This window comes from Lampris incognitus, chromosome 3 (assembly GCF_029633865.1).
Source record: "Lampris incognitus isolate fLamInc1 chromosome 3, fLamInc1.hap2, whole genome shotgun sequence".
Lineage (NCBI taxonomy): Eukaryota > Metazoa > Chordata > Actinopteri > Lampriformes > Lampridae > Lampris > Lampris incognitus.
This window is the reverse complement of record NC_079213.1, coordinates 116,895,799-116,921,111: the sequence shown is the minus strand read 5'-3', so window position 1 is coordinate 116,921,111 and position 25,313 is coordinate 116,895,799. Positions and strand designations below refer to the sequence as shown.

General features: G+C 45.7%; 2 protein-coding genes across 4 annotated transcripts in view; one reads left to right on the top strand and one right to left on the bottom strand.

Annotated features, from left to right (window-relative positions):
- map1sa (microtubule-associated protein 1Sa) overlaps positions 1–12,894 on the top strand; it is a 66,076-nt gene extending 53,182 nt beyond the window's left edge. The window contains exons 4-7 of the mRNA XM_056277614.1: positions 3,449–3,589; positions 3,730–6,865; positions 12,311–12,525; positions 12,705–12,894. Coding sequence (XP_056133589.1) covers positions 3,449–3,589; positions 3,730–6,865; positions 12,311–12,525; positions 12,705–12,860 — 3,648 coding nt within the window. The 3' untranslated portion in view covers positions 12,861–12,894. The remainder of the gene's footprint in view (positions 1–3,448; positions 3,590–3,729; positions 6,866–12,310; positions 12,526–12,704) is intronic.
- A 4,510-nt stretch (positions 12,895–17,404) lies between these two features.
- The window catches only part of misp (mitotic spindle positioning), a 34,674-nt gene continuing 26,765 nt past the window's right edge, over positions 17,405–25,313 (bottom strand). For all 3 annotated transcript variants that reach the window (XM_056276577.1, XM_056276578.1, XM_056276576.1), the window contains exons 4-6: positions 18,689–18,936; positions 18,274–18,312; positions 17,405–17,956 (exon numbers count right to left, since the gene is read on the bottom strand). In XM_056276577.1, coding sequence (XP_056132552.1) covers positions 17,867–17,956; positions 18,274–18,312; positions 18,689–18,936 — 377 coding nt within the window. In that variant the 3' untranslated portion in view covers positions 17,405–17,866. The remainder of the gene's footprint in view (positions 17,957–18,273; positions 18,313–18,688; positions 18,937–25,313) is intronic.

Sequence of the window (25,313 nt, the reverse complement as noted above, 5' to 3'; positions counted from 1 at the left end):
CTGGAAAGGAGGCTCCGACCGATTGTCGTACCTCGATTATAGGAGGAACAATGCGGATTCTGTCCTGGCCGTGGAACAACTGATCAACTCTTTACCCTTGTGGAAGTGCTGAGGGGGGCATGGGAGTTTGACCAGCCTGTCTACATGTGTTTTGTGGACTTGGAGAAGGCTTACAACCTTGTACCCTGGGGCACTCTGTGTGGGGTACTGCAGGAGTAAATAATAATAATAATAATGAATTAAACTTATAGCGCTTTTATAACACTCAAAGTCGCTTTACAATAAACGGGGTGAAACAAGACAACAGATAAACATAACACAGAAATACAGGGTGGATGAGAATGGGGGCTATGAGAGGGAGATGCGGCAGCCACACGCAACGCCAGCAGTACTCTCCCACTTAAACACATACAAAAAGAGAAGAAAAACAAACGTAAATCACAGATGAAAGCAAGTCTGAAAAGGTGAGTCCTGATTAATGACTTGAATGTGGGCAGATCGCAGCAGTGTCTGATGTGCTTGAGGAGGGAGTTCCAAGAGGAGGGGGTACCAGGGCAGTTGCTACAAGCCAACCAGTCCTTGTATAATCAAAGTGAGCTCTACCTCGTCTCTTGCACACACAGTATATCTACCTTCCTTCTCGTCATCATATCAGCCAGCTCTCTCCCTATACCAGTCATTACCGAGGACCTCACCTGGGATAACGGCAAAGGTTTTATGTCGGATGCCCTTCCTGACGCAACCCTCCCCATTTATCTGGGCTTTGAACCGGCACTAAGAATGCACTGGCTTGTGCATCCACAGTGGCTGGGTTCCACCATTTGATCCTTGCAGGCTTCTGTTATGTTTGATGAAGTAAACGAGATAGAGCAGTGGATGAGAATGGCAGCACCTCGTGCTTTACTGTTAAATAACACTTGGTAGGATTTAGATACACAGCTTCTGAATGCAATTTGCACACCCAGGTTGTTGAAGTGAGAGAGAATTCTGATGAGTTTTGTGGGCTTGTCAAAGCATCTAACATTCCAGCTAATAATTGTGACAGATTTGACTGCTGTTCCAAAAGTCAAACCACTATTACCCAAAACCATATAAGTTTGAATGTGGGATTAACATTGATATGTTTGCGTCTGGTATGTCGTGCCATATTTCATCATAAGCCGATGCACAAAAGCAAAAGTAAAAATAATAAAGAAGACACTGGCGTAAGTTCACAGAGTCCAGGTGCTGGAGGATAAAGTGGAGCGCCATGTTTACTGCGTCGTCCACAGGCCTGTTGGCTCTGTAGGTGAACTTCAGGGGTCCTGGAGGGGTTCGTGATGGTTTTACGGTGGGACAGTACAAGGCGCTCAAAAGAGTTCATTACCACAGAGGTCAGGGCAATGGGTCTGTAGTCATTGAGTCCTGTGGTCCTTGTTTTTTTTGGGGGATGGGGATGATGGTGGAGGTCTTGAAGCAGGTTGGTACGCAGCATGTGTCCAGTAAGGTGTTAAAAATGTCGATGAACACTGATTGGCACAGTGCTTCAAGGCAGAGGGAGCGACAGAGTCTGACCCAGCTGCTTTGTGGGGATTTTTGTCTCTTGAACAGCCTGTTGACATCCATCCAGAGGATGGAAAGAGTCGTGGTAGGAGTTGTGGTAGGAGAGGAGGGGGCCTCCAATATGGGCAGTTGTGGAGAGGTCTGGGCCCCTGCTGAAATGGGGGAGGAGGAGATGGTGGTCTGGAGCTGGTGGGTGAGTCACAGGGAATAGTGTCAGGACTTTCCCATTGTCTTTCAAATCGACAATAATACTCATTCAGATCATTGGCCAGGCGAAAGTCATTAGTGGAGTGGGGGGCTTTCAATTTGTAGTTGGTGATCTGTTTGAGGCCCTTCTAGACAGAGGCCGAGTTGTTTTCTGAGAACTGCTGTTGAAATTTCTCAGAGTACAGTTATTTAGCATCTCTCACCGCCTTGCTAAATCTATATTTAGACTCTTTAAACTAGACCTTGTCTCCACTCCGAAACGCTTCCTCCTTTTCTAACTTAAGCTGTCTGAGTTTAGCTGTAAACTGGGGTTTGTCATTGTTGTAGCTAACCCTTGTGCGTGATGGCACGCCGCTGTCCTCACAGAAGCTGATATAGAATGTCACAGCCTCAGTGTACTCATCCGGACTGGTGGCAGCAGTCCTGAATACATCCCAGTCAGTACAGTCCAAGCGCACGAAAATCCTCCGTAGCTTCAGTGGTCCACTTCTTAGAGATCCTCACAACAGGTTTAGAATTTTTTAAATTTCTGGCTGTATGCAGGAATCAGGTGGACCTTGACGCAGTCAGAGTGTGGGGAACTGCATAATAGGCACTGTTGATTGTTGCGTGAAGATGATCTAAAGTGTTCTCCCTTGTTGGACAAACACTTTAGATCAGCTGATGGTATTTAGGTAGTTAATGGCTGCAAGTTCCTTTGTTAAAGTCGTCAAGGACAACAACGAAACAATCTTGGTTTGTCTGCTCTATACAAAGTATCTGGTCAGGGGGTTCATTTAGGTTTCGTCGAGGACAACAACGAAACAATCTGGGTTTGTCTGCTCTGTACAAAGTATCTGGTCAGGGGGTTAATTTAGGTTAGACAGGAAAAATGGCATCAAAGAAAAAGTGTGTTACTTTTTTGTAATGAGAGATTGTTTTACGGTCCACTGCTGTTGACAAAACAGGAGGTTTGTAAACACCAATTCCTGAGCAGAACAGGAAGAGAAGGTGAGAAAGGAAAGTTAATCTCCAGTTCAAAAGAAACTGAGGAGTAAAGATTTTGAATATAGATTTAAAGAGAAATAAGTTGAAGGTAGGAATTCATCCCGAATACTAGAGAACGGAAAATTACTTGTAATATCAACATTTTCACACTGAAGCTAGTCTACAGAAAAGCATGTAGATAAGATGGTGAAGGTGGGAGCGCCCAGGTGCCATGGCAGTCTATTTCGTTGCCTACTAACACGGGGATCGCCTGTTCGAATCCTTGTGTTACCTCTGGCTTGGTCGAGCGTCCCTACAGACACAATTGGGAAGCCGGTGGGAAGCCGGACGTGGGTATGTGTCCTGGTCACTGAACTATCGCCTCCTCTGGTCGGTCGGGGCACCTGTTCGTGGGGAGGGGGAACTGGGGAGAATAGAGTGATCCTCCCACGCGCTATGTCACCCTGGTGAAACTACTCACTGTCGGGTGAAAAGAAGCGGCTGGCGACTCCACATGTATTGGAGGAGACGTGGTAGTCTGCAGCCCTCCCCGGATCGGCAGAGGAGGTGGAGCAGCGACCAGGATGGTTCGAAAGAGTGGAGTAATTGGCCGTGTACAATTGTGGAGAAAAAGGGGGGAAAATCCCCAAAAAAAAGACTGAAGGTGACTGGGTGACTCAGACAACACCCAAACATTATTTTTTAAGTCCTCATGAGACTGCTTTCTCCTTAGATCCGCCGGCTGATATCTGATGTGTCTCGTCACAAACTCATAGTCCTGGTTGGCCAGTGTGTTGAAGAAACAGGAGACATCATTTTACAGAGAGGCTGTTTTTCTCTCAATGATTTCATCCAGATATTTGCTGATGAAGAGGTGAGAAAAGTATGTGTATGAGCAAAGAATGTGCATAATTTATATACATAATTAATTCAATTTGGAATGCTGGATTTGTTTTCTGTGATAACAAAAATACAGATTGAAATATACTAAAATGTTGGTTTCTGTTTCTCTAGATTGGAGAGCTGTTGAGTACAGCAAACCCAACATTAAAGGCTAGCCTCACCCTGAGCTGTCCCAGCTTGGGGTGTTGGAAGGGCTCTATCCATGAGAAGCATAGCTTGCAGGATTTCATAGAGATCAAAACCAACTCTCCATCAGTATTGCCACTAATGGAAGGTCTGCAGGAGTTCACAGAATACCTATCTGAGTCATTGGTGCCAGAATCACCCTTGGACCTCCTAGAGCCACCCAGTACTGTGGGGTTTCTTAAGCTGTCTCGCCCTTGCTGCTATGTCTTCCCCGGCGGAAGAGGAGACTGTGCCTTCTTTGCTGTCAATGGCTTCAATGTTTTGGTTAATGGTGGCTCTAACCCTCGCTCCTGCTTCTGGAAACTGGTTCGTCATCTGGACAGAATTGACTCGGTACTTCTTACTCATATTGGTGTGGACAATCTCCCAGGGCTGAATAGCCTCCTGATGAGAAAAGCAGCAGAGCTCGAGGAGGAGCAGTCAGCTGATTCTCAGACAGCTGAGGACTGGATGAGAAAACTCATCTCTCCTGAAATTGGGGTTGTATTTCTCAATGCCCCGGATAGACTGAAGTCCAACCAAAGAGAATACAAAGAGCTGCGGAGTTGTGATCAGATAACCATCACGCTGCAGTACTTGGAAAGATTAGCAATCAAACCTGAAGCTCTCTGTCGTCCCATTGGTCCTAGTATTGAACCAGTTATCCTGTTTCAGAAGATGGGAGTAGGTCGGCTAGAGCTGTACACCCTCAGTCCAGTCAAAGGTAGCAAAGAACTTGAAGCTTTAATAGAAGTGTGGCCAGACAGTATACCGACCATGAAAGGCTCTGATCTTCCTCTTCCGTGCCTGGTTTCCATTTGTGCTTTGCTGGTCTGGCATCCATCCAGTCCTCAGGAGAAGGTCATCCGTGTTCTTTTCCCTGGTTGTACCCCACAGACCAAGATTCTTGAGGGACTTGAAAAATTAAACCATCTAGAATTCCTCAAATATCCAGTGGTGTATTTAAAAGATCTAGAAACACAACCAAAACGAGCAGAGAGTCGGGAAAGCCTTAAGTCACTGCCAAAAGAATCCAGACCAAGTAATGCCTTGCTAAAGGACAAGCTTGGAAAAGGAGATGTGAAGAAACAGGAGGTGAAAATGAAGCCTAAGGGAATGGGGGATTCGATTCCCAAGGAAGGAGAGGACAAGTCCAAACAGAAAGAATGTGAAGCCAAATTAAGGCTCCCGAAAGCTGCTGAAAAGGTCAGTTCAAAGAAAGATCCCATAAAAGATGAGAAGAAAGATGGAAAAAAGAAGGATGAGAAGGTCCCTGTTGGTGTTGTCAAAAAAGAAATGATTGGAGAGAAAAACAAAGAAGGCATGAAGAAGGAATCTTTCGGTACAAAGCCAAAGAAAGACATTAAACTTGATCCAAAAAAGGATAGCAAGAAGGAGGAAAAGAAAATGCCAAAACTCCCGGGAAAAGAAGTGAAGAAAGTGGCGAGTGCATCATCAGCAGTTAATGCAGAAGCAAAAAAAACTTCAGCCAAGAACGGGACACTAAAGAAGGATGGGACACTTACAAAGAAAGAAGCTTCCAACAAAGGGACAAAATCCAAACCAGGATTAAAGGAACAGGAAGGTCAGAAGTCCTGTCCTTCAGAGAGAATGTTAAACCCCAAGGTTCTGATTACAGAATTTGAAAAACTTGGTTTAGAAAATGAAAATGGGAACAGTGATGAAAACTCTATGGGTGACGGGTTGACAACATCTGGGAATCAGGAGATAGAGGAGAGTCCCGAGAAGTTTCGCTGTATTGAGGGACTCCCTCACCAAGACCAAGTTACAGGGGCCTCCTCCACTCTCGCTAAAACTCCAAAAAGTGAGCACAGTGTTAATTTTGATCCGACTCCAACTGAATACAGGCTGCTTGATGGGACCTTAAAAAATGGAGAGAATCCCTCAGTCGATTCAAATGAGAAAACTTCAGCGTCAGTCTCTCCTGCAGAACCTGCCCCTCATAGTGCAGTTTCTACCTTTTCACACCAATCACCTGAAGAGAACAGTCATTCTGGGGCCAGAATATCCAACCAGGGGTTGTCCATTAGTACCTCAGAATCGTGCTGCTTAAGGCAGGGCTTGGAAAAGTCTACATCCTTTCAGGACAACCGGTCAAACTGTTTGAACTCAAGTCCTTTCAGAGAAATCTCACCTGATGTCTCCCCCACTATGACCTCCATGTCTGCAGAGGTTAACTCCCCACACTCTTCAGGTGATGAATCCCTTTCTGTTTCCTCTGTGCAGATGTCACTGAGAACCTACTCTAATGGACACTTCACGGAGTCTGATCCCAACACAGGCATGACTTTACCTCTGAGAACGTCCCACAGCATGCACTCTGAAAATGGTCCTGAGGACCACATGCACGAAATGAGAGACCTCATTCATGATGTTCCTCATGATGTGGACCTTTGCTTGGTGTCCCCATGTGAGTTCCAGCACCACAGGTCCCAAGGAACCCATCAACATCACGTGAGCTCCAGTCCAGCTAGCATTAGCCCAGAAGACCTTGGCAAAGACAACTACTCCTCCCAGGATCTGACCACACAGCAAAATCAGAACAACAACAACAACCCCATATCCCTTCATGACCAGGAGACTCCACCTACATCAGCCAGTGACTCCCTCCCCACTGTCACAGATTCTGATGTACCTCCTCGAACCGAGGAATGTCCTTCCATCAGTGAAGATCTAGACTCTGATGATGACTCTCCCCATCATCTACAAGATAATCATAGCCTTCAGTTTTCTCAAAGTGGCCCACAGCCTTCCTCTCATGACCCTCCCCCAGCCCCAATGAAGGACTTGCCTCCCTTGCCACCCCAGTCTGGGGCCTGCATGGCAGATGTAGAAGCCGAAGTCTCAAGCAAGACCCAAAAAAACACAGTTGCTAGGCCCAAGAAATTACCTGCTATGTCCCAGAAACCATCCTCTGGGAATAGCACAGCACAGAATGGAAAGCCCAGGGCAGCCAGTGCTACTGGGGCATTGAAAACTACTTCCAGTCTTGACACAAGGCCAACATCTCGTAACTTCACCAGTGGTTCCAGACCTGGAACTGCAAAGCTCCATCCCTCAGGTAGGTTTGCATGGGCTTGGAAACTCCCATAGCATAAAGGAAAAGAAATACAGCTCAAGAAAAGACTGAGACCAAAACATGTCCACTATTTAGGCATCTTGAGCGAACTTATAGCAGGAAGATTTTAAACTGTTTCAATGTGTAGGACTAATTGTTGGTTTGTAAGGGAGTAGGTAATAACCACTTTATACTGATTCCAAATTTGAGTAATGTTTATTTTAAATGTTGAATACAATCCAATGTTCCAAATCCTCCAAACCAACCTCTGCTTCCCAGAACCAGAATCAGAATTCTTTGATTGCTACAAACCCCAATTCCAATGAAGTTGGGACGTTGTGTAAAACGTGAATAAAAACAGAATACAATGATTTGCAAATCCTTGTCGACCTATATTCAATTGAATACACTACAAAGACAAGATATTTAATGTTCAAACTGATAAACTTTATTGTTTTTTGCAAATATTCACTCATTTTGAATTTGATGCCTGCAACACGTTCCAAAGAAGCTGGGACAGGGGCAACAAAAGACTGGGAAAGTTGAGGAATGCTCAAAAACCACCTGTCTGGAACATTCCACAGGTGAATTGGAAACAGGTGAGTGTCATGATTGGGTATAAAAGGAGCATCCCTGAAAGGCTCAGTCGTTCACATGCAAGGATGGGGTGAGGTTCACCACTTTGTGAACAACTGCGTGAGCAAATAGTCCGACAGTTTAAGAACGTTTCTCAACGTACAACTGCAAGGAATTTAGGGATTTCATCATCTCCAGTCCATAATATCATCACAAGATTCAGAGTATCTGGAGAAATCTCTGCACGTAAGCAGCAAGGTCGAAAACCAACATTGAATGCCCGTGACCTTTGACCCCTCAGGCGGCACTGCATTAAAAACCGACATCATTGTGTAAAGGATATGACCACGTGGGCTCAGGAGCACTTGGGAAAACCACCGTCAGTTAACACAGTTGGTCGCTACATCTACAAGTGCAAGTTAAAACTCTCCCATGCAAAGCCAAAGCCATATATCAACACCACCCAGAAACGCTGCCGGCTTCTCTGGGCCCGAGCTCATCTGAGATGGACTGACGCAAAGTGGACAAGTGTGCTGTGGTCTGACGAGTCCACATTTCACATTGTTTTTGGAAGTCATGGACGTCGTGTCCTCCGGGCTAAAGAGGAAAAGGATCATCCAGTTTGTTATCAGAGCAAAGTCCAAAAGCCAGCATCTGTGATGGTATGGGGGGGTGTTAGTGCCCATGGCATCATGGGTAACTTGCACATCTGGGAAGGCACCATTAATGCTGAAAGGTACATACAGGTTTTGGAGTAACATATGCTGCCATCCAAGCGACGTCTTTTTCAGGGACGTCCCTGCTTATTTCAGCTAGACAATGTCAAGCCACATTCTGCAGGTGTTGCAACAGCGGGGCTTCGTAGTAAAAGAGTGCGGGTACTAGACTGGCCTGCCTGCAGTCCAGACCTGTCTCCCATTGAAAATGTGTGGCGCATTATGAAGTGCAAAATACGACAACGGAGACCCCGGACTGTTGAGCAACTGAAGTCGTACATCAAGCAAGAATGGGAAAGATTTCCACATACGAAGCTTCAACAATTAGTGTCCTCAGTTCCCAAATGCTTATTGAGTGTTGTTAAAAGGAAAGGTGGTGTAACACAGTGGTGAACATGCCCCTGTCCCAGCTTCTTTGGAACGTGTTGCAGACATCAAATTCAAAATGAGTGAATGTTTGCAAAAAAAACAAAGTTTATTAGTGTGAACATTAAATATCTTGTCTTTGTAGTGTATTCAATTGAATATAGGTCGAAAAGGATTTGCAAATCATTGTGTTCTGTTTTTATTCACGTTTTACACAACGTCCCAACTTAATTGGAATTGGAGTTTGTATGTGCATGGCATGCACTAGGAAGGCTTGATGTTGTTGGTACACTTGTGAGTTTAAGAAAAATACTGTCTTCAACAGAATTAAATAAAAGTAAAATAAGATAAGCGGAAAAATACATACAAATACACACATATGATGTGTGTGTATGTGTGTGTGTATATATATATATATGTACATGCATGCATAAATTCCAAGTTTATAGTAAATAGACTTAATGCTGCATTGTTTTGTAATACTGTTTGAAAAGGGTGTGCGTGTGCTGAGGGCAGGTGGAGGTTGGGGGGGTCCTCAGGACACCTGATTTGGTGAATAATGTGTGATGGAAGGAGCCTGCTGGATATGAGCCAGCTGATCTTCCCCTCCCTTTGTTTTCTCTAACAACCAGTGAAGTTTCTGTGTAGGAACTCAGCCTTGCTTAACAGTGAAGTTTCTGTGCAGGAACTCAGCCTTGCTTAACAGTGAAGTTTCTCTGCAGAAACTCAGCTTTGCATAACTGAAGTTTCTGTGCAGGAACTCAGCCTTGCTTAACAGTGAAGTTTCCGTGCAGGAACTCAGCCTTGCTTAACAGTGAAGTTTCTGTGCAGGAACTCAGCCTTGCTTAACAGTGAAGTTTCTGTGCTGGAACTCAGCCTTGCTTAACAGTGAAGTTTCTCTGCAGGAACTCAGCCTTGCTTAACAGTGAAGTTTCTCTGCAGGAACTCAGCCTTGCATAACTGAATTTTCTGTGCAGGAACTCAGCCTTGCTTAACAGTGAAGTTTCTGTGCTGGAACTCAGCCTTGCTTAACAGTGAAGTTTCTGTGCAGGAACTCAGCCTTGCTTAACAGTGAAGTTTCTCTGCAGGAACTGAGCCTTGCTTAACAGTGAAGTTTCTGTGCAGGAACTCAGCCTTGCTTAACAGTGAAACTTCTGTGCAGGAACTCAATCTTGCTTAACAGTGAAGCTTCTGTGCAGGAACTCAGCCTTGCTTAACAGTGAAGTTTCTGTGCAGGAACTGAGCCTTGCTTAGCAGTGAAGTTTCTGTGCAGGAACTCGGCCTTGCTTAACAGTGAAGTTTCTGGGCAGGAACTGAGCGTTGCTTAACAGTGAAGTTTCTGTGCAGGAACTCAGCCTTGATTAACAGTGACGTTTCTCTGCAGGAAGTCAGTCTTGCTTAAGAGTGTGAATGAGTTGAGAGTGATCATGTCTTGCTGACTGATGAGTTCTCCAATTCACACATTGTTGTTCATTCTGGTTAGTTTGCAGCAGATGCAACATAGTAAGTTCTATTTCAACTACTAGACCAGCGGTGGCTAACCATGTGCCATGGAGAGCCATGTGTATGCAGGTTTTCATTCCAGCCGGACTCCATGCCAGGTGATTTCACTGATACATTCTTCCTCTTTGGTTGAAGGGTTGCTAACCAGTGACATCACCTGGTGTGGAGTCTGGCTCCAATGAAAACCTGCATACACATGGCTCTCCATGGCACATGGTCAGCTACCCCTGTACGAGACCTAAAAAATGTGTTGGTCCATTTTGGGGGGAAATCACCCCAAGTTAATCATTAAATATTTGTTAAACCAAAAAGATCCACTTAGTAAAGGTGCTAATATTTAAAGGTCACATAGTTTTATTAGAATGGCACCATATTAAAGGGGGGGGCATTTTCCCACCTTTCTGACAAAATGGTATATCTACTGTATGAAACACATCAGACATTTTTCTCACCAGTGGGTGTTTGTTTGGTTTTACCAAAAATCAGTTGGTTTTCAGTGCTCCACACCCACCTGAGAGGAAACACACTGTTTGGGGGTCAATCATCAACTATCATGTTAATGTTCATATTATGGGCGGCGCAGTGGTGAGCGTGGTCGCCTCACAGCAAGAAGGTCCTGGATTCGAGCCCCGGGGTAGTCCAACCTTGGGGGTCGTCCCGGGTCATCCTTTGTTTGGAGTTTGCATGTTCTCCCCATGTCTGTGTAGGTTTCCTCCGGGTGCTCCGGTTTCCTCCCACAGTCCAAAGACATGTAGGTCAGGTGAATCGGCCATACTCAGTTGTCCCTAGGTGTGTGTGTGTGTGTATGTTGGCCCTGTTTGATGGTCTGGTGGCCTGTCCAGGGTGTCTCCCCACCTGCCGCCCAGTGACTGCTGGGATAGGCTCCAGCATCCCCGCCACCCTGGCAGCAGGGTGAGCAGTTCGGATAGTGGATGGATGGATGTTAATATTATGTGATATTATTGATTAACCCCCACTCTCACTCTCAGAATCTTCTGATTCTGATTGTGATTCTCTGATTGGCTGGCGATATTGCTGGCCCCGCCTCCTGCCTGTACAGAAACAATGGCTGCCAACCAGAGGCTACCTTGTTCTCCACGAGTGACCTTGTTCAACATCTGGATTGATTGTTCCCAATGTGTCATCACCTGCAAGTACAAGACTGACTGGCTTGTTCAGATGTGTCTCTGGTCCCATAACAAGCTGATTAAACAAAAGTGTTTAATACTGTTGTCTACACCAGTGGTGGCTAACCATGTGCCATGGAGAGCCATGTGTATGCAGGTCTTCATTCCAGCATGACTCCACACCAGGTGATTTCACTGATACATTCTTCCTCTTTGGTTGAAGGGTTGCTAATCAGTGACATCACCTGGTGTGGAGTCTGGCTGCAATGAAAACCTGCATACACATGGCTCTGCATGGCCCATGGTTAGCCACCCCTGGTCTACATAGACCCTAGATGTAGACCCCAAATGTTCTGCTATGCTTTAGTGGTGACCACAATTAAGTTACCTGCTATTTTTTAAATGGCACCAAATTTAAGACTGTTGCTTATCCTTTAAAGTAGCATTTTAAACACACTTCAGATGTTCCCATATCTCAGTTGAACTGTGTTTTGTTTCATTTTCAAGTTCAACTTTATTTTCATGTGTATGGAGTTCAATTAAGCTCTTGTGCGCTGGCGCTCTGCCTTAACACAAAGGACACAAGGACCCCCCCCCCAAAAAAAACCCAAAACAAAACAAAAACAAAGCAACCAACAACATTACAGACTTCATAGTCTATGTACACATGGATTCATACAGTATATACACAATATGGAAAAGTACACAATAACACAACAGTGTAAGGTGCATATGGGTGTGTCAGCTGTTCAGCAACCTGACTGCTTGCTGAAAGAAACTATTACTGAGATGGACGGTGTGTGATTTGATGCTCCGGTAACATTCTTTAGATGGAGGGAGTGAGAACAGAACATGAGTGGGGTGGCTGGTGTCCTTCATGAAGTTTTAGGCTTTCCTTTTGCAATGAGTGGTGTAAATATTATGAAGTTGTGGTAGTTCCATGACAATGCTTTTTGCAGCTGTCTTTACAGTCCTTTGCAGCAGTCTGCAGTCCTGAGCAGTCAGGTTGCCAAATTTTGCTCCAACAATCATTTCTGGGTCTGTGTCACTTGGTCAAGTCAGGGAGAAAACATGTCTTCAAATGGCTGCTGGGGAGAAGATCCCTGCAATAGATAAAGTGTTATCTTGTTTTCCCATTAAAGAAACATACTGTTTCTCAGGTACCAAAGCAGGAAGTGGTACTGGGCCTGTGGTCTATCTGGACCTGGCCTACCTGCCATCCAGTTGTGCCTCCACCACTGTAGATGTGGAATTCTTCAAGAGATTGCGCTCCTCCTGCTACATCATCAGTGGAGACGACCCTCTGAAGGAGTCTGTCATGAGAACCATCCTAGATGCCCTATTGGAGGGGAAGACTGTCTGGCCGGAGGTCCAGGTCTGCTGCTTCAGGATCACTAGTCAAGTTCATAGCATTGGATCTTTCTGTTCCCACTGTTTGGAATGTTGTCTTATCATGAAGTAAAATATAGGCTTTAGGCCAGGCTGCTGTACCTAATAGAAACGTTGTGCTATACTGTCTATTTTCATTTGTACTGTAATGTCCATTTTTCCCAGGTGACCCTGATCCCTACGTTTGATTCGCTGACTATGCATGAGTGGTATCAGGAGACCCATGATAGGCAGAGGGAGCTGTCAATCACCGTGCTTGGCAGTAACAGCACCGTGGCCATGCAGGAGGAGACTTTCCCTGCCTGCAAGGTGGAGTTCTGAGGACTGCACTGCAATCCCTCTCATCCCCAACAAAACCCCATCCTGAGGAGACTCAGCCTTGCCATCTGCTAGTGGAGTGTGTGGGTGGTGTTGGTCATGTGGAGAAGAGGGAAGAGAGACTCGCTGCATGTTCAGCCCACAGCCAGACCAGGTCAAAGAAAGGTGTCTGTGCTGCTAACGCTACTCTTTATTCGTTTCAGTCTCCATGGTCTGAATATTATCCAGCCACATTTTTCACACAGTTTTACTTCACAAGTTTGAGTCTATGAGAGAGACAGTCTTCCACTTATGACTTTCCTCACCCGGCTTTCCTTAGTATCTAGAAGGCTCAGAATGCTTATTGCATGTTAAGTCTAAGAGCTTCGGAGACCGATCAACGGTCCAGCAATAAAGATGGTGGTTCCTCATGGTTTAGAGCCCTCCAGTAGCCATATTGTCTGTTATGAATTAGTGTTAGTTCCTGGAGAAATGTGATGTTGACTAAGATATTTGGACATTTTGAGAGTGACTCACCATGGTGAGTGATTGTTCTTGTGATGACAGTTATTGTCCACTGGGACAACCACAACACTACCGTTAGTTAAGCATGTGCAGTTTAGTACACACATTTCATAAACTACTGCATGAAAGCAACACGCCACCTGGGCCAAGAACAGAAGGTTTTAGAATGAAGGGAGAGCAATGCCTCCCACAAATGTAATGCAACATCATTGTCTGCAGGGGGCAGTAGATGGCAGTGCTTCCAGGGGGGCTGTTTTTATGTCCTAGCTAAGAAGGTCTATGTAGATGATGTCATGTCTTGCAGATGTTGTGTAGATGATGATGTCATGTCTTGCAGATGTTGTGTAGATGATGATGTCATGTCTTGCAGATGTTGTGTAGGTGATGATGTCATGTCTTGCAGATGTTGTGAATGTGAGTGGCGACACATTCAACTCATGACAACAGAATGCATGTCAACACCGTGTGCACTCGCTGGTCATGTCTCGCTGGTCCTCGCTCATGGACCAGCGAGACATGCCTTCTGAACACGTCTCGCTGCTTGTCCTGACCAGTGAGAAATGACCAGCAAGACATGCCTTGTGAAAACCTCTCTCATTGCTTGTCCTGACCAGTGAGACATGCCTTCTGAAAACCTGTCTCACTACTTGTCTTGACAAGTGAGACATGACCAGTGAGAAATGATCAGCGAGACATGCATTGTGAAAACCTGTCTCGTTGCTTGCCCTGACCAGTGAGACATGCATTCTGAAAACCTGTCTCGTTGCTTGCCCTGACCAGTGAGACATGCCTTCTGAAAACCTGTCTCACTGCTTGTCCTGGCCAGTGAGACATGACCAACGAAACACGCCTTCTGAAAAGCTGTCTTGCTGCTTGTCCTGACCAGTGAGACATGACCAGTGACACATGACCAGCAAGACATGCCTTCTGAAAACCTGTCTCGCTGCTTGTCCTGACCAGCGAGACATGACCAGTGACACATGACCAGCGAGACATGCCTTCTGAAAACCTGTCTCGCTGCTTGTCCTGACCAGCGAGACATGACCAGTGACACATGACCAGCGAGACATGCCTTCTGAAAACCTGTCTTGCTGCTTGTCCTGACCAGTGACACATGACCAGCGAGACATGCCTTCTGAAAACCTGTCTCGCTGCTTGTCCTGACCAGCGAGACATGACCAGTGACACATGACCAGCGAGACATGCCTTCTGAAAACCTGTCTTGCTACTTGTCCTGACCAGTGAGACATGACCAGCGAGACATGCCTTCTGAAAACCTGTCTCGCTGCTTGTCCTGACCAGTGAGACATGACCAGCGAGACATGCCTTCTGAAAACCTGTCTCGCTACTTGTCCTGACCAGTGACACATGACCAGCGAGACATGCCTTCTGAAAACCTGTCTCGCTACTTGTCCTGACCAGCGAGACATGCCTTCTGAAAACCTGTCTCGCTGCTTGTCCTGAAGGTTGGTCACATTTTTCTGAGAACTACAGTGTTTTCAGATCTTGCAGCTTCAATTCACCTGTTTTGTTGAGACACGTATGTGTCAGTGTGTGTTGGCCGTATAGCTCATCTTCTGCATCTAAACAAGCAAGAACTTGCAATAGACTACTCAAGACTTGTTAAACGTCTCATGAAGGGATTCCATTAGATTTGAGGGGGAGACGTGTGGATAACTTAAAACATAACAGCTTCATCTTGGAAGTTCAGTGGGCTCATTCTGTGATCTGCATATGTAATATTGGCCTCCAGGTGCTTCAGAAATGTCACATTTATGTTAATTTATTTTGACTTCCCTGCGTGAGGCAGTTGTCGAGACATTTCAGCAGCTCAGCTGGTGGAAGGGTTTTTGTGCTGTGCTGAAGACGGTAGCAGGGGCATCGCTTGTTGCTGGTACAGATCTCCTGACTCTTCCCTCTGAGGGTTTCTCAGTGTTTTGGTGTGAACATTTCAGCAGTATATTCAGGTGTTTATTGGACACATACCTTTTGGATGTTTGAGTAAAAGCACAGACAGACATGACCAAACTTCCTTTCCTGCTGAAGGCTTTCATTGGAAAACACAAAACATGGCTGATGGTCGTAACAGTTATGAGTAAACTCACGTGCATCCCTTTAAATAAGGTCATGTTTTTACAGTCCAGACCCAGCAGGACTTCACTAGAAGAACTGCTGGGTCTGGACTCCTGCTGTTCATGCTTTCTATTCGTCCGCTCCACAGCTTGGCCTCGCCTCCAGTTTCCAGCAGCTGTTTTGCTTCCAAGTAAAAAGCTTTACATTCAGTCAGTTCAGCACTTTGAGAATTCTGTCCCATCACCACTGATGAGATGTTTCTCCAGAACATTCCACTGTGGAGTTGCTCGGCCAAGAGTGTAGAAATACATTGGGATCGTTAACACTTATTTTTCTGATTATTTGGACTCTCCAGGTACTGTTGTACTTTGACCCTTTTCCACCATTTTAGTGGCAATGGAGCGACTTCCTCAATCATTTTGTATCTAAACACTAATTTTGACCGTCCTCTTTCCAAATAAAAACACCTCAATTATAACCTCTTAAGTGTCTGTCAAGATGTGTTGTGATTGTACATTCAATGATTTTCATCCACATGGGAAACCATTTTAAAAGCACGAGGTCTCCTCATCGTGTGAAGGTTCAGTGTGATCAGTGACATGTGGAGGAGCTGGTCTGTCAGGGTGGTCTTCACTGTTCAAACAAAGACAAGTTACAGTAATACCTCATCTCTTAAATTACATTTCTTTTAAACAGCTATTAAAAGTCACTCAGAGGAAACTGGGGATGTATTTTGGAGTAAAAACTTAAATTATTGATGTCTGAATGGGAATTGAAAGTTTGTAAATCAAGAATATTGATTTTGAACGATAACCAGACAGATCAGTCTGAGCTGAGTTTTTAATCTGTTGGTTTATACTACTACTACTACTACTACTAGGTATCTGGTGAAAGTACAACTTGTTACTGATTTTTTTTTTTTTACTTGTTGATCAACCTCTTATCTTTTCTGAGCAGAGCTGGTGCAATAATCCCTCAGCTGGACCTTTTACCCACAGCTTTAAATTCGCCAGGTTTTGAACACAATGAGCCCTCGCATGGTGAGGGATGGAAGACCCTGGTTCAGGACTGTGCAACCTCACTTAAGTCCTTTACGCTGAAGGCCATTACCTGTCTGGTGTCACCGCAGTCCTTATCTGACTACCTCGTCAGTTGACATGAAGGTTTTAAACATATTGGGGATATGCAAGAGATCACCTGGTAGCTTTTCTCACAGGACTGTTACGACCCTGTCCCATGGGAGGGTACAGAAGTTGTGTTCAAAACATCTGCAGACAACACAGCACCTCATGCTATAACACAGTAGTAACATCAGTATATTTCTACCCGTTGTGCCTACTAGCTAGTAATAACAGCAATAACACAGTAATAACAAATCAGCTGCTGTGCCTACTAGCTAGTAATAACAGTAAAAACATTAGTATATTTCTAGCTGCTGGGCCTACTAGCTAGTAGTAACACATCGGTAATTTTACCTGCTGCGTCTACTAGCTAGTAACACATCAGTATAGTTCTGCCTGCTGTGCCTATTAGCTAGTAATGACACAGTCATAACAGTAATAACACATCAGTATAGTTATGTGCTGTACCTACTGGCTAGTAATAACAGTAATAACACATCAGTATATTTCTAGCTGCCCTGCCTACTAGCTAATAATAACACATCAGTATATTTCTAGCTGCCCTGCCTACTGGCTAGTAATAACACGTCAGTATATTTCTAGCTGACCTGCCTACTAGCTAGTCACTACTGATGCTATGGAAACTCAACGAGACAAAGTATCAACAAGAGAGGAATAAATAGTTTTGACTCACTTTTCTTTTAGGTGCCTTGATTTTTGAGTCATTAACACAAAACCTGGTAAAACAGATGTACCGAGGAAGCAGACAGAGGAATGTGTCACAAGGCTTCATAGCTTCACATGTTTAACTGCCTGGGTCAACTGGAATCCGCCTGTTAGTGGTGTGTGTCCTGCTTTGTAACTCACACCTGACAAGACAGAGCTGTGGAGTTTGATATTCTGTTTTAATCACTACAGACAGCACGGAGCAGAGGCTGGACATGCACATCTGTAACTCTGCAGCCTGACTAAGCAGCTTTGTTCTCTTGTTCCCTAAAGGCCAAAACTAAATATTATTTACAGTTCAACTCAAAAGGTAGCTAAAATATTTTGCTCTGTCAAACACTCCTCACACATAGAGCTGACCATCCATTTCAATAGATAGGTCACTGGACAAGGGCCTCCTCTTAAGTTGTTGGAGTGTGCCAGCTTGCGTCTCAGCCTGGAGTGAAGACCATGTTTTAAAGACAAGTCCTGGAGGTCTGTCAATACATACATGTTCTGATGAGCTAGAACTGAAGAAAATCCAGGACTGACATCGTAGTGAGGAAAGCATCTACAGGCTGAACCCCTGCTGAATGTTCAGGAAACTCACTGGTTCTCTTGATTAGCAAACAGTCCTGCCTCCCACCTCAGAGCACGCTGGTTTTTGTGTCTGGTGACACGAGTTGCCTCCAAAACCTGGACAAGAAAGTAAGAAGAATTAACCTGGTTCCAGAAAAATGGGAACAAAAACCAGTCCCCCTCCAGTCCAGCTCTTGATGTGTTTGAGAGTTATACAAAAACTATGGAATATATCCTCCAGTCATAACGGACATGTGTCCACAGACTGAGATTTGTCAGTTTGTCAGAAGTTAAGTATTCTCTTTCGTGACCTGGTATATCAGCATGTGTGATACTGAGCACAGGGTAGAACCGTCACAGCAAAGATGAATTCTGAAAGATATGGAAACTAAATGTCTTGCAGTGGAGATGGTCAGGCTGGAGCCATGACTTACCTCATTGTTCACAGCATCGATGGGCTGGATTCCTGCATACTAGAAGAAAACAAACATGTCTTTAGACCAAAGACGCCTGGTATCTACCGGATGTGTTTTTGTTGAACACCACTCCTCCCTTGGAGCAGCCAGCTGTCTCATTCAGGACTTTTAGCAAGTATCTCAGTTAGAGAAACAGACTGAATGATCCAGGAAGACAAATAAAAGCCATTTTCTGGGCCTACAGCTCCTTGGTTGTATTTGTGATGGAGGAAAGACTTTTAGACAAAGTTTCAAGACAAGTGATGTCACTACAGGTCCCCAGAGAAGTCAGGTTTGGGGTGGTCACCATTCATCAGTCTTATATAGGTATGAACAATAAAACACCATTTTAAATTACTCTAAAATATCTTGACAAGAACTTTATGTGACTTACAGAATTCTCTTCCAGCTTCAGTTTTACACTCCTCTCCTTGAAGTCCTCCAACAAAGTCTCTGTCAGGCCTTTATGTTGCTGGTTGGTGTTGCTCTCTGGTTGATAGACGGAGGGCAGCCTGGATTTGGTTTTGCCGACCCCTGGGAAGGCCGGCCATGGGGATGTCCAGGGCTGGGCTATTCCAATGGCAATGGAGGGCATAGGTGAAGGAGAAGGAGGGGAGTATGGTGATGTAATGTTGGTTTTATCTGAAAAGATAATAGCTGGATTAAATAATAATAATACATTTTATTTGTGGGCACCTTTCAGAGCACACAAGGACACCTTACAGAAGACAGTAAAAACCAGCAGCACTGTATCAGACAGCATAAAATCAAAACAAAGCAGGCAGACAATAAAAAGTTAACACAACAGACAAGTATAAAATCATCATCTGCACAAAACTCAGTGAAGCGTGGATCAGACTGAACATGCCAGTTTGAAAAGGTGCGTTTTGACATGGGATGTGAAGGTTGAAAGAGAGTCAATGTGAATGTCTTGTGGGAGAGAGTTCCATAGGCGGGGAGCAGAATGCTTCCACTTCCTCCATATACAAGTTGGCCACTACAGGTGAGACTGGGGAACCCATAGCGCCCCCACGCCTCCGCCTATAGTACTGCCCCCTGTATGTGAAGTAAGTGGACAAAGACACAGTTTCAGGAGCAGACACACTTGGTCAGTGTGAAGGGTGGTCCTATTGCTAAGGGTGGGGTCATCTTGTAATTTCATATGGACCAACTCCACTGCTTCATCAACAGGAACACACGCGGAGAGAGACGAACCATCATGAGACCGTTGTTTCATCCTCTCCGTGATGGTGTCTGTAGGGGACCGAGCCGGCAAGGAACTTCAGCTCATCCACCACATCCACAGTGTTGTGGATGTGGTGCTCATTACTGCCCCACTGTCGGTAAACGTGGTGTCCAGATGAATTGATTCAACCTCTTATGGTTCCTCGGTTGTTACTGACGGAGATGGAGATAAACTGGACTTTGCTAGTTGTGACAAATGTGTAGTATTGCTGCTCTACAACGGGCAAAAGTCTGGCCCCTCTGGCTTGAGTCTGGCTGCTCTGGCTTGAGTCGACACAAGCCTGGCCCCTCTGGCTTGATTCGACACAAGTCTGGCCCCTCTGGCTTGAGTCTGGCCACTCTGGCTTGAGTCGACACAAGTCTGGCCTCTGGCTTGAGTCGACACAAGTCTGGCGCTCTGGCTTGAGTCGACACAAGTCTGGCCTCTCTGGCTTGAGTCGACACAAGTCTGGCCGCTCTGGCTTGAGTCGACACAAGTCTGGCCCCTCTGGCTTGAGTCTGGCCTCTGGCTTGAGTCGACACAAGTCTGGCGCTCTGGCTTGAGTCGACACAAGTCTGGCCCCTCTGGCTTGAGTCGACACAAGTCTGGCGCTCTGGCTTGAGTCGACACAAGTCTGGCCCCTCTGGCTTGAGTCGACACAAGTCTGGCCCCTCTGGCTTGAGTCTGGCCTCTCTGGCTTGAGTCGACACAAGTCTGGCGCTCTAGCTTGAGTCGACACAAGTCTGGCCCCTCTGGCTTGAGTCGACACAAGTCTGGCCCCTCTGGCTTGAGTCTGGCCTCTCTGGCTTGAGTCGACACAAGTCTGGCGCTCTGGCTTAAGTCTGGCCCCTCTGGCTTGAGTCTGGCCTCTCTGGCTTGAGTCGACACAAGTCTGGCGCTCTGGCTTGAGTCGACACAAGTCTGGCCCCTCTGGCTTGAGTCGACACAAGTCTGGTCCCTCTGGCTTGAGTCGACACAAGTCTGGCCCCTCTGGCTTGAGTCTGGCCTCTCTGGCTTGAGTCGACACAAGTCTGGCGCTCTGGCTTGAGTCGACACAAGTCTGGCCCCTCTGGCTTGAGTCGACACAAGTCTGGCACTCTGGCTTGAGTCGACACAAGTCTGGTCCCTCTGGCTTGAGTCGACACAAGTCAACACGGTCTGTGGGGGAGGCTTGGTTGACCCGGCTCAACACGTCAACGTAGACGCTGCATGTGGTACTCTGATGAAGAAGATGTTCTGCCTCCTCGCCGTCCTGTGTTGTGACACCAGGAGCACTACTGCTGCTGCCCGATGCGTCAAACTCACAAACCACACCAGGCAAAAGCTCAGCAACACAAACACACGAGCCAACCGCACATCACCCATCAGCCGAGCCGCTCGTCCTGCTCTCAGGGTGGCGGGGATGCTGCAGCCTATCCCAGCAGTCAGTGGGCGGCAGGCGGGGAGACACCCTGCACAGGCCGCCAGACCATCACGGGGCCCACACACACACACACACTAAGGGACAATCTAGTATGGTTGAGTCACCTGACCTACATGTCTGGACTGTGGGAGGAAACCCACACAGACACAGGGACAACATGCAAACTCCACACAGAGGACGACCCGGGACGACTCCCAAGGTTGGACTACCCCGGGGCTTGAACCCAGGACCTTCTTGCTGTGAGGTGACTGCGCTAACTACTGCGCCACCATGCCGCCTGCGTTCTAAAATAAGATGTAAAGTAAATAAATACACTGTGATGTTGCCCTGCAACAGGGGTACTTAATGCCCCAGAATACCCAGCGGCAAAACTACCCTATATGCAAGCAATGCAGCTGCACTGACCTCTCTTTATCTCCCCACTCTTTAGCTCACCCCTCTTTATCTCCCACCTCGCCATCTCCCCACTCTTTATCTCACCCCTCTTTATCTCGACTCCTGAAGAGTGTGTGGTAGACGGTTTGTTACCACTGTGTGCTCATGTGTAGTTATGCATATGTGTGTAACGTTGTCCATATACGAGTGTTTATAAGGCCTATGGACAGACGTGAATAATGTTGTCCAAGTACGGGTGTTTATAAGGCCTACCCACAGACATGAATAACGTTATCCATGTACAGGTGCTTATAAGCAGAGGTGCACATAAGTGGTACGCATGCGCACTTAAAATATTCAACGAGCACCAGATTCAAGTGTTTTACAGCGCATTTGCGTACCAAACATTTGGAGTGCAGAGTTTGAGCCACTGCTTTTAGCCAATGCTATAGTGTGAGCCACTAATTTCTCCAAAATGTCAAAGAAGCAAGCGACATTGAGTAATTTCTTTGGTGTTCCTCCACCTCCACCAAAGAAACGCCATACTGAACCAGAACCAAAGTCAAAGCGTACGTTTTCAGAGAAATGGCTGCAGGACATCGGCTGGCTTCAAACAGATGACGCCCGCACTGAGATGTGGTGTAAACTATGTCGGGAAAATCCCACATTAGCGGATAGAAACTGCCACTTTTATATGGGGACGAAAAACTTCAGCCATCCAGCTTTTGATAAGCATGCAAACAGCAGAGAACACCAGAAAGTAGCAGAAGCTATTGCTAACAGGCGCAGCCAGGAACAGAGACCCGGCGGCCCGCTCGACACGTGGCAAGACCGACTGACGGAAGAACAACATCAGGCACTGACAAACATGCTCTGGTTGGCCTTTCACAAAGTGAAACATGCACGTCCTATGCGTTCATACGAGGAGGATATTCCGCTTCTCAAGAGGTTAGGAGTTAACGTCGGGACTGCTTATCATCCGCGAGAAGGGGGATCCCGCATCACGGACAGCATCGCTCAGACGATAAGTTCAGAGTTAAGTGAAAAACTGAAAGCAGCTGAATTTTGGGGTGTGCTTCTCGATGGATCCGAAGATATAACGAAAACGGAGCAGGAAATTGTGTACATTGTTTCTGTGTCCCGCAATGGAGAATACAGCTCAGACTTCCTTGGATTAATTAATCTGGGGGCCGGCCGAACAGCACAGGACATAGTGGATGGACTTGTGCAACTGTTCAATGATTGTGGTTCAGCGGAGTGGAAGACAAAGTTGGTGTCGGTATGCAGTGATGGAGCAGCTGTCAACGTTGGAGTTTACAACGGAGTCGTTCCCAAATTACGTCAGATGGTGGATATCGGGGATTCCCTTGTGCAGTCTGTGCACCGCCCACACGTTGGAGAACTGTGCTAAATCAGCTGATGGTGCGGTCCCATACTGTGAGTCATTTAATAAATCTATCATCACTTTGCTAAGCTTTTACTTAAAGAAAGGGGGTGCAAAACGAATTGCACAACTACAAAAGATATGTGAGGAGAAAGACATTGATTTTGTCAAACTAGGTAAGTTCCACAACATCAGATGGTCTGCATGGAGACAAGAGACTCTGTTTAAAATATGGAGAATGTTACCAGCCATTCAGATCCAAGTGGCAACAGGTGATGACAGTAGCCTAAAACATATCAGCACAGAGCGTTTTCGTTGTTTCCTAGCCAACATGCTTGATGTTGGGAACATTTTACAGTTCACCTCCCTCAGGTTCCAGAAAGACAATCTGACTATTGGTGAATGCAAAGATGAGCTCACGGTTGCTATTGGACAGTTGACGCTACTGATGGACAGTGAGGGCAAGTACAGGGAGGAGACTGTGGCACATGCTGAAGCTGACAAGGATAAGATTGATGTGTTGAGAGCTTTAATTCATGAATTTGAAAGCAGATATGAATCCCTCAAGTCATGCGATCACTTTTTGATTTTTGATCCTACAACTTGGCCTCATGAAATGAAAGACCTCCACGGTTTTGGCAACACGACACTTAGTAACATCCTTGAGAAATATGAGGCCAGCATGCATGTTGACAAAGATTCAACTTTAAGAGAGTGGATGCGTTTAAAGCAAGCTGGAAAACGTTTGGCAGCCTCCTCTGTGCATGATCTAGTCAATGTAGTGAACACCAGCAACCCAGGCAGTTACTCCAACATTCAGAAAGTCCTTCTGCTGTCTCTTACACTGCCCTTGAGCAGTGCTGCATGTGAGAGGGGATTTCACACCTGAATATAATAAAAAACAAGTACAGATCCTGCCTGTCAGACTATCGCCTCTCATCTCTAATGCACAGCCACTTATCTAAGTTCACAACAGAAACCTTTGACCCAAAGCCAGCAGTAGACTTGTGGATGCAAACAGCTAATCGTAGGCTGAAGCAGCGAGAAAGGAGCAGGCCTAGTACATCTGGTGTTTTTGAAATAGAGGAAGACAGTCTGGAGGGGGGTGATGAAGATGACGATGATGTCCTGTAGGATAACAGAACTTTCAGTGCTTTAAATAGCAGTATCTGTTGTGAGTTTGATTTGGTTTTCAGTGTTTGAAAAAGCAGTCATTTGTATATTTAGTTTTCAGTGCTTGAAGAGCAGTCATTTCATTTGAAAGTCACATGTATGGCACTTCAAAGAACAGACATTTTGTTGTAACCTACTGCTTTTATTCATTTTCAATTAAAATTAAAGTACATGTAATGTTATCCACGTATCCCTCATATTTTGTTCATTTTGTGAGGTGGGTGGGTCATGGAAAAATACATTTAAAAAAAGGTGAGCACCAAGCAAGAACCTCAGGTGCTCCTTTGAGAACCAGACCAAAGAAATTATGTGCACCCCTGCTTATAAGGCCTACCCACAGACATGAATAATGTTGTCCATGTACGGGTGTTTATAAGGCCTACCCACAGGCATGAATAATGTTGTCCACGTACGGGTGTTTATAAGGCCTACCCACAGGCATGAATAATGTTGTCCATGTAGGGGTGTTTATAAGGCCTACCCACAGACATGAATAATGTTGTCCATGTACGGGTGTTTATAAGGCCTACCCACAGGCATGAATAATGTTGTCCACGTACGGGTGTTTATAAGGCCTACCCACAGGCATGAATAATGTTGTCCATGTAGGGGTGTTTATAAGGCCTACCCACAGGCATGAATAATGTTGTCCATGTACGGGTGTTTATAAGGCCTACCCACAGGCATGAATAATGTTGTCCATGTACGGGTGTTTATAAGGCCTACCCACAGACATGAATAATGTTGTCCATGTACGGGTGTTTATAAGGACTACCCACAGACATGAATAATGTTGTCCATGTACGGGTGTTTATAAGGCCTACCCACAGGCATGAATAATGTTGTCCACGTACGGGTGTTTATAAGGCCTACCCACAGGCATGAATAATGTTGTCCATGTAGGGGTGTTTATAAGGCCTACCCACAGACATGAATAATGTTGTCCACGTACGGGTGTTTATAAGGCCTACCCACAGGCATGAATAATGTTGTCCATGTACGGGTGTTTATAAGGCCTACCCACAGGCATGAATAATGTTGTCCACGTACGGGTGTTTATAAGGCCTACCCACAGGCATGAATAATGTTGTCCACGTACAGGTGTTTATAAGGCCTATGGACAGACACGATTACTGATGTCCATGTACTGGTGCTTATAACTCCCTACCCACAGACATGAATAATGTTGTCCATGTACGGGTGTTTATAAGTCCTACACACAGACATGAATAATGTTGTCCATGTACGGGTGTTTATAAGGGCCTACCCACAGACATGAATAATGTTTTCCATGTACGGGTGTTTATAAGGCCTACCCACAGACATGAATAATGTTGTCCATGTACGGGTGTTTATAAGGCCTATGGACAGACATGAATAATGTTGTCCATGTACGGGTGTTTATAAGGCCTACCCACAGACATGAATAATGTTGTCCA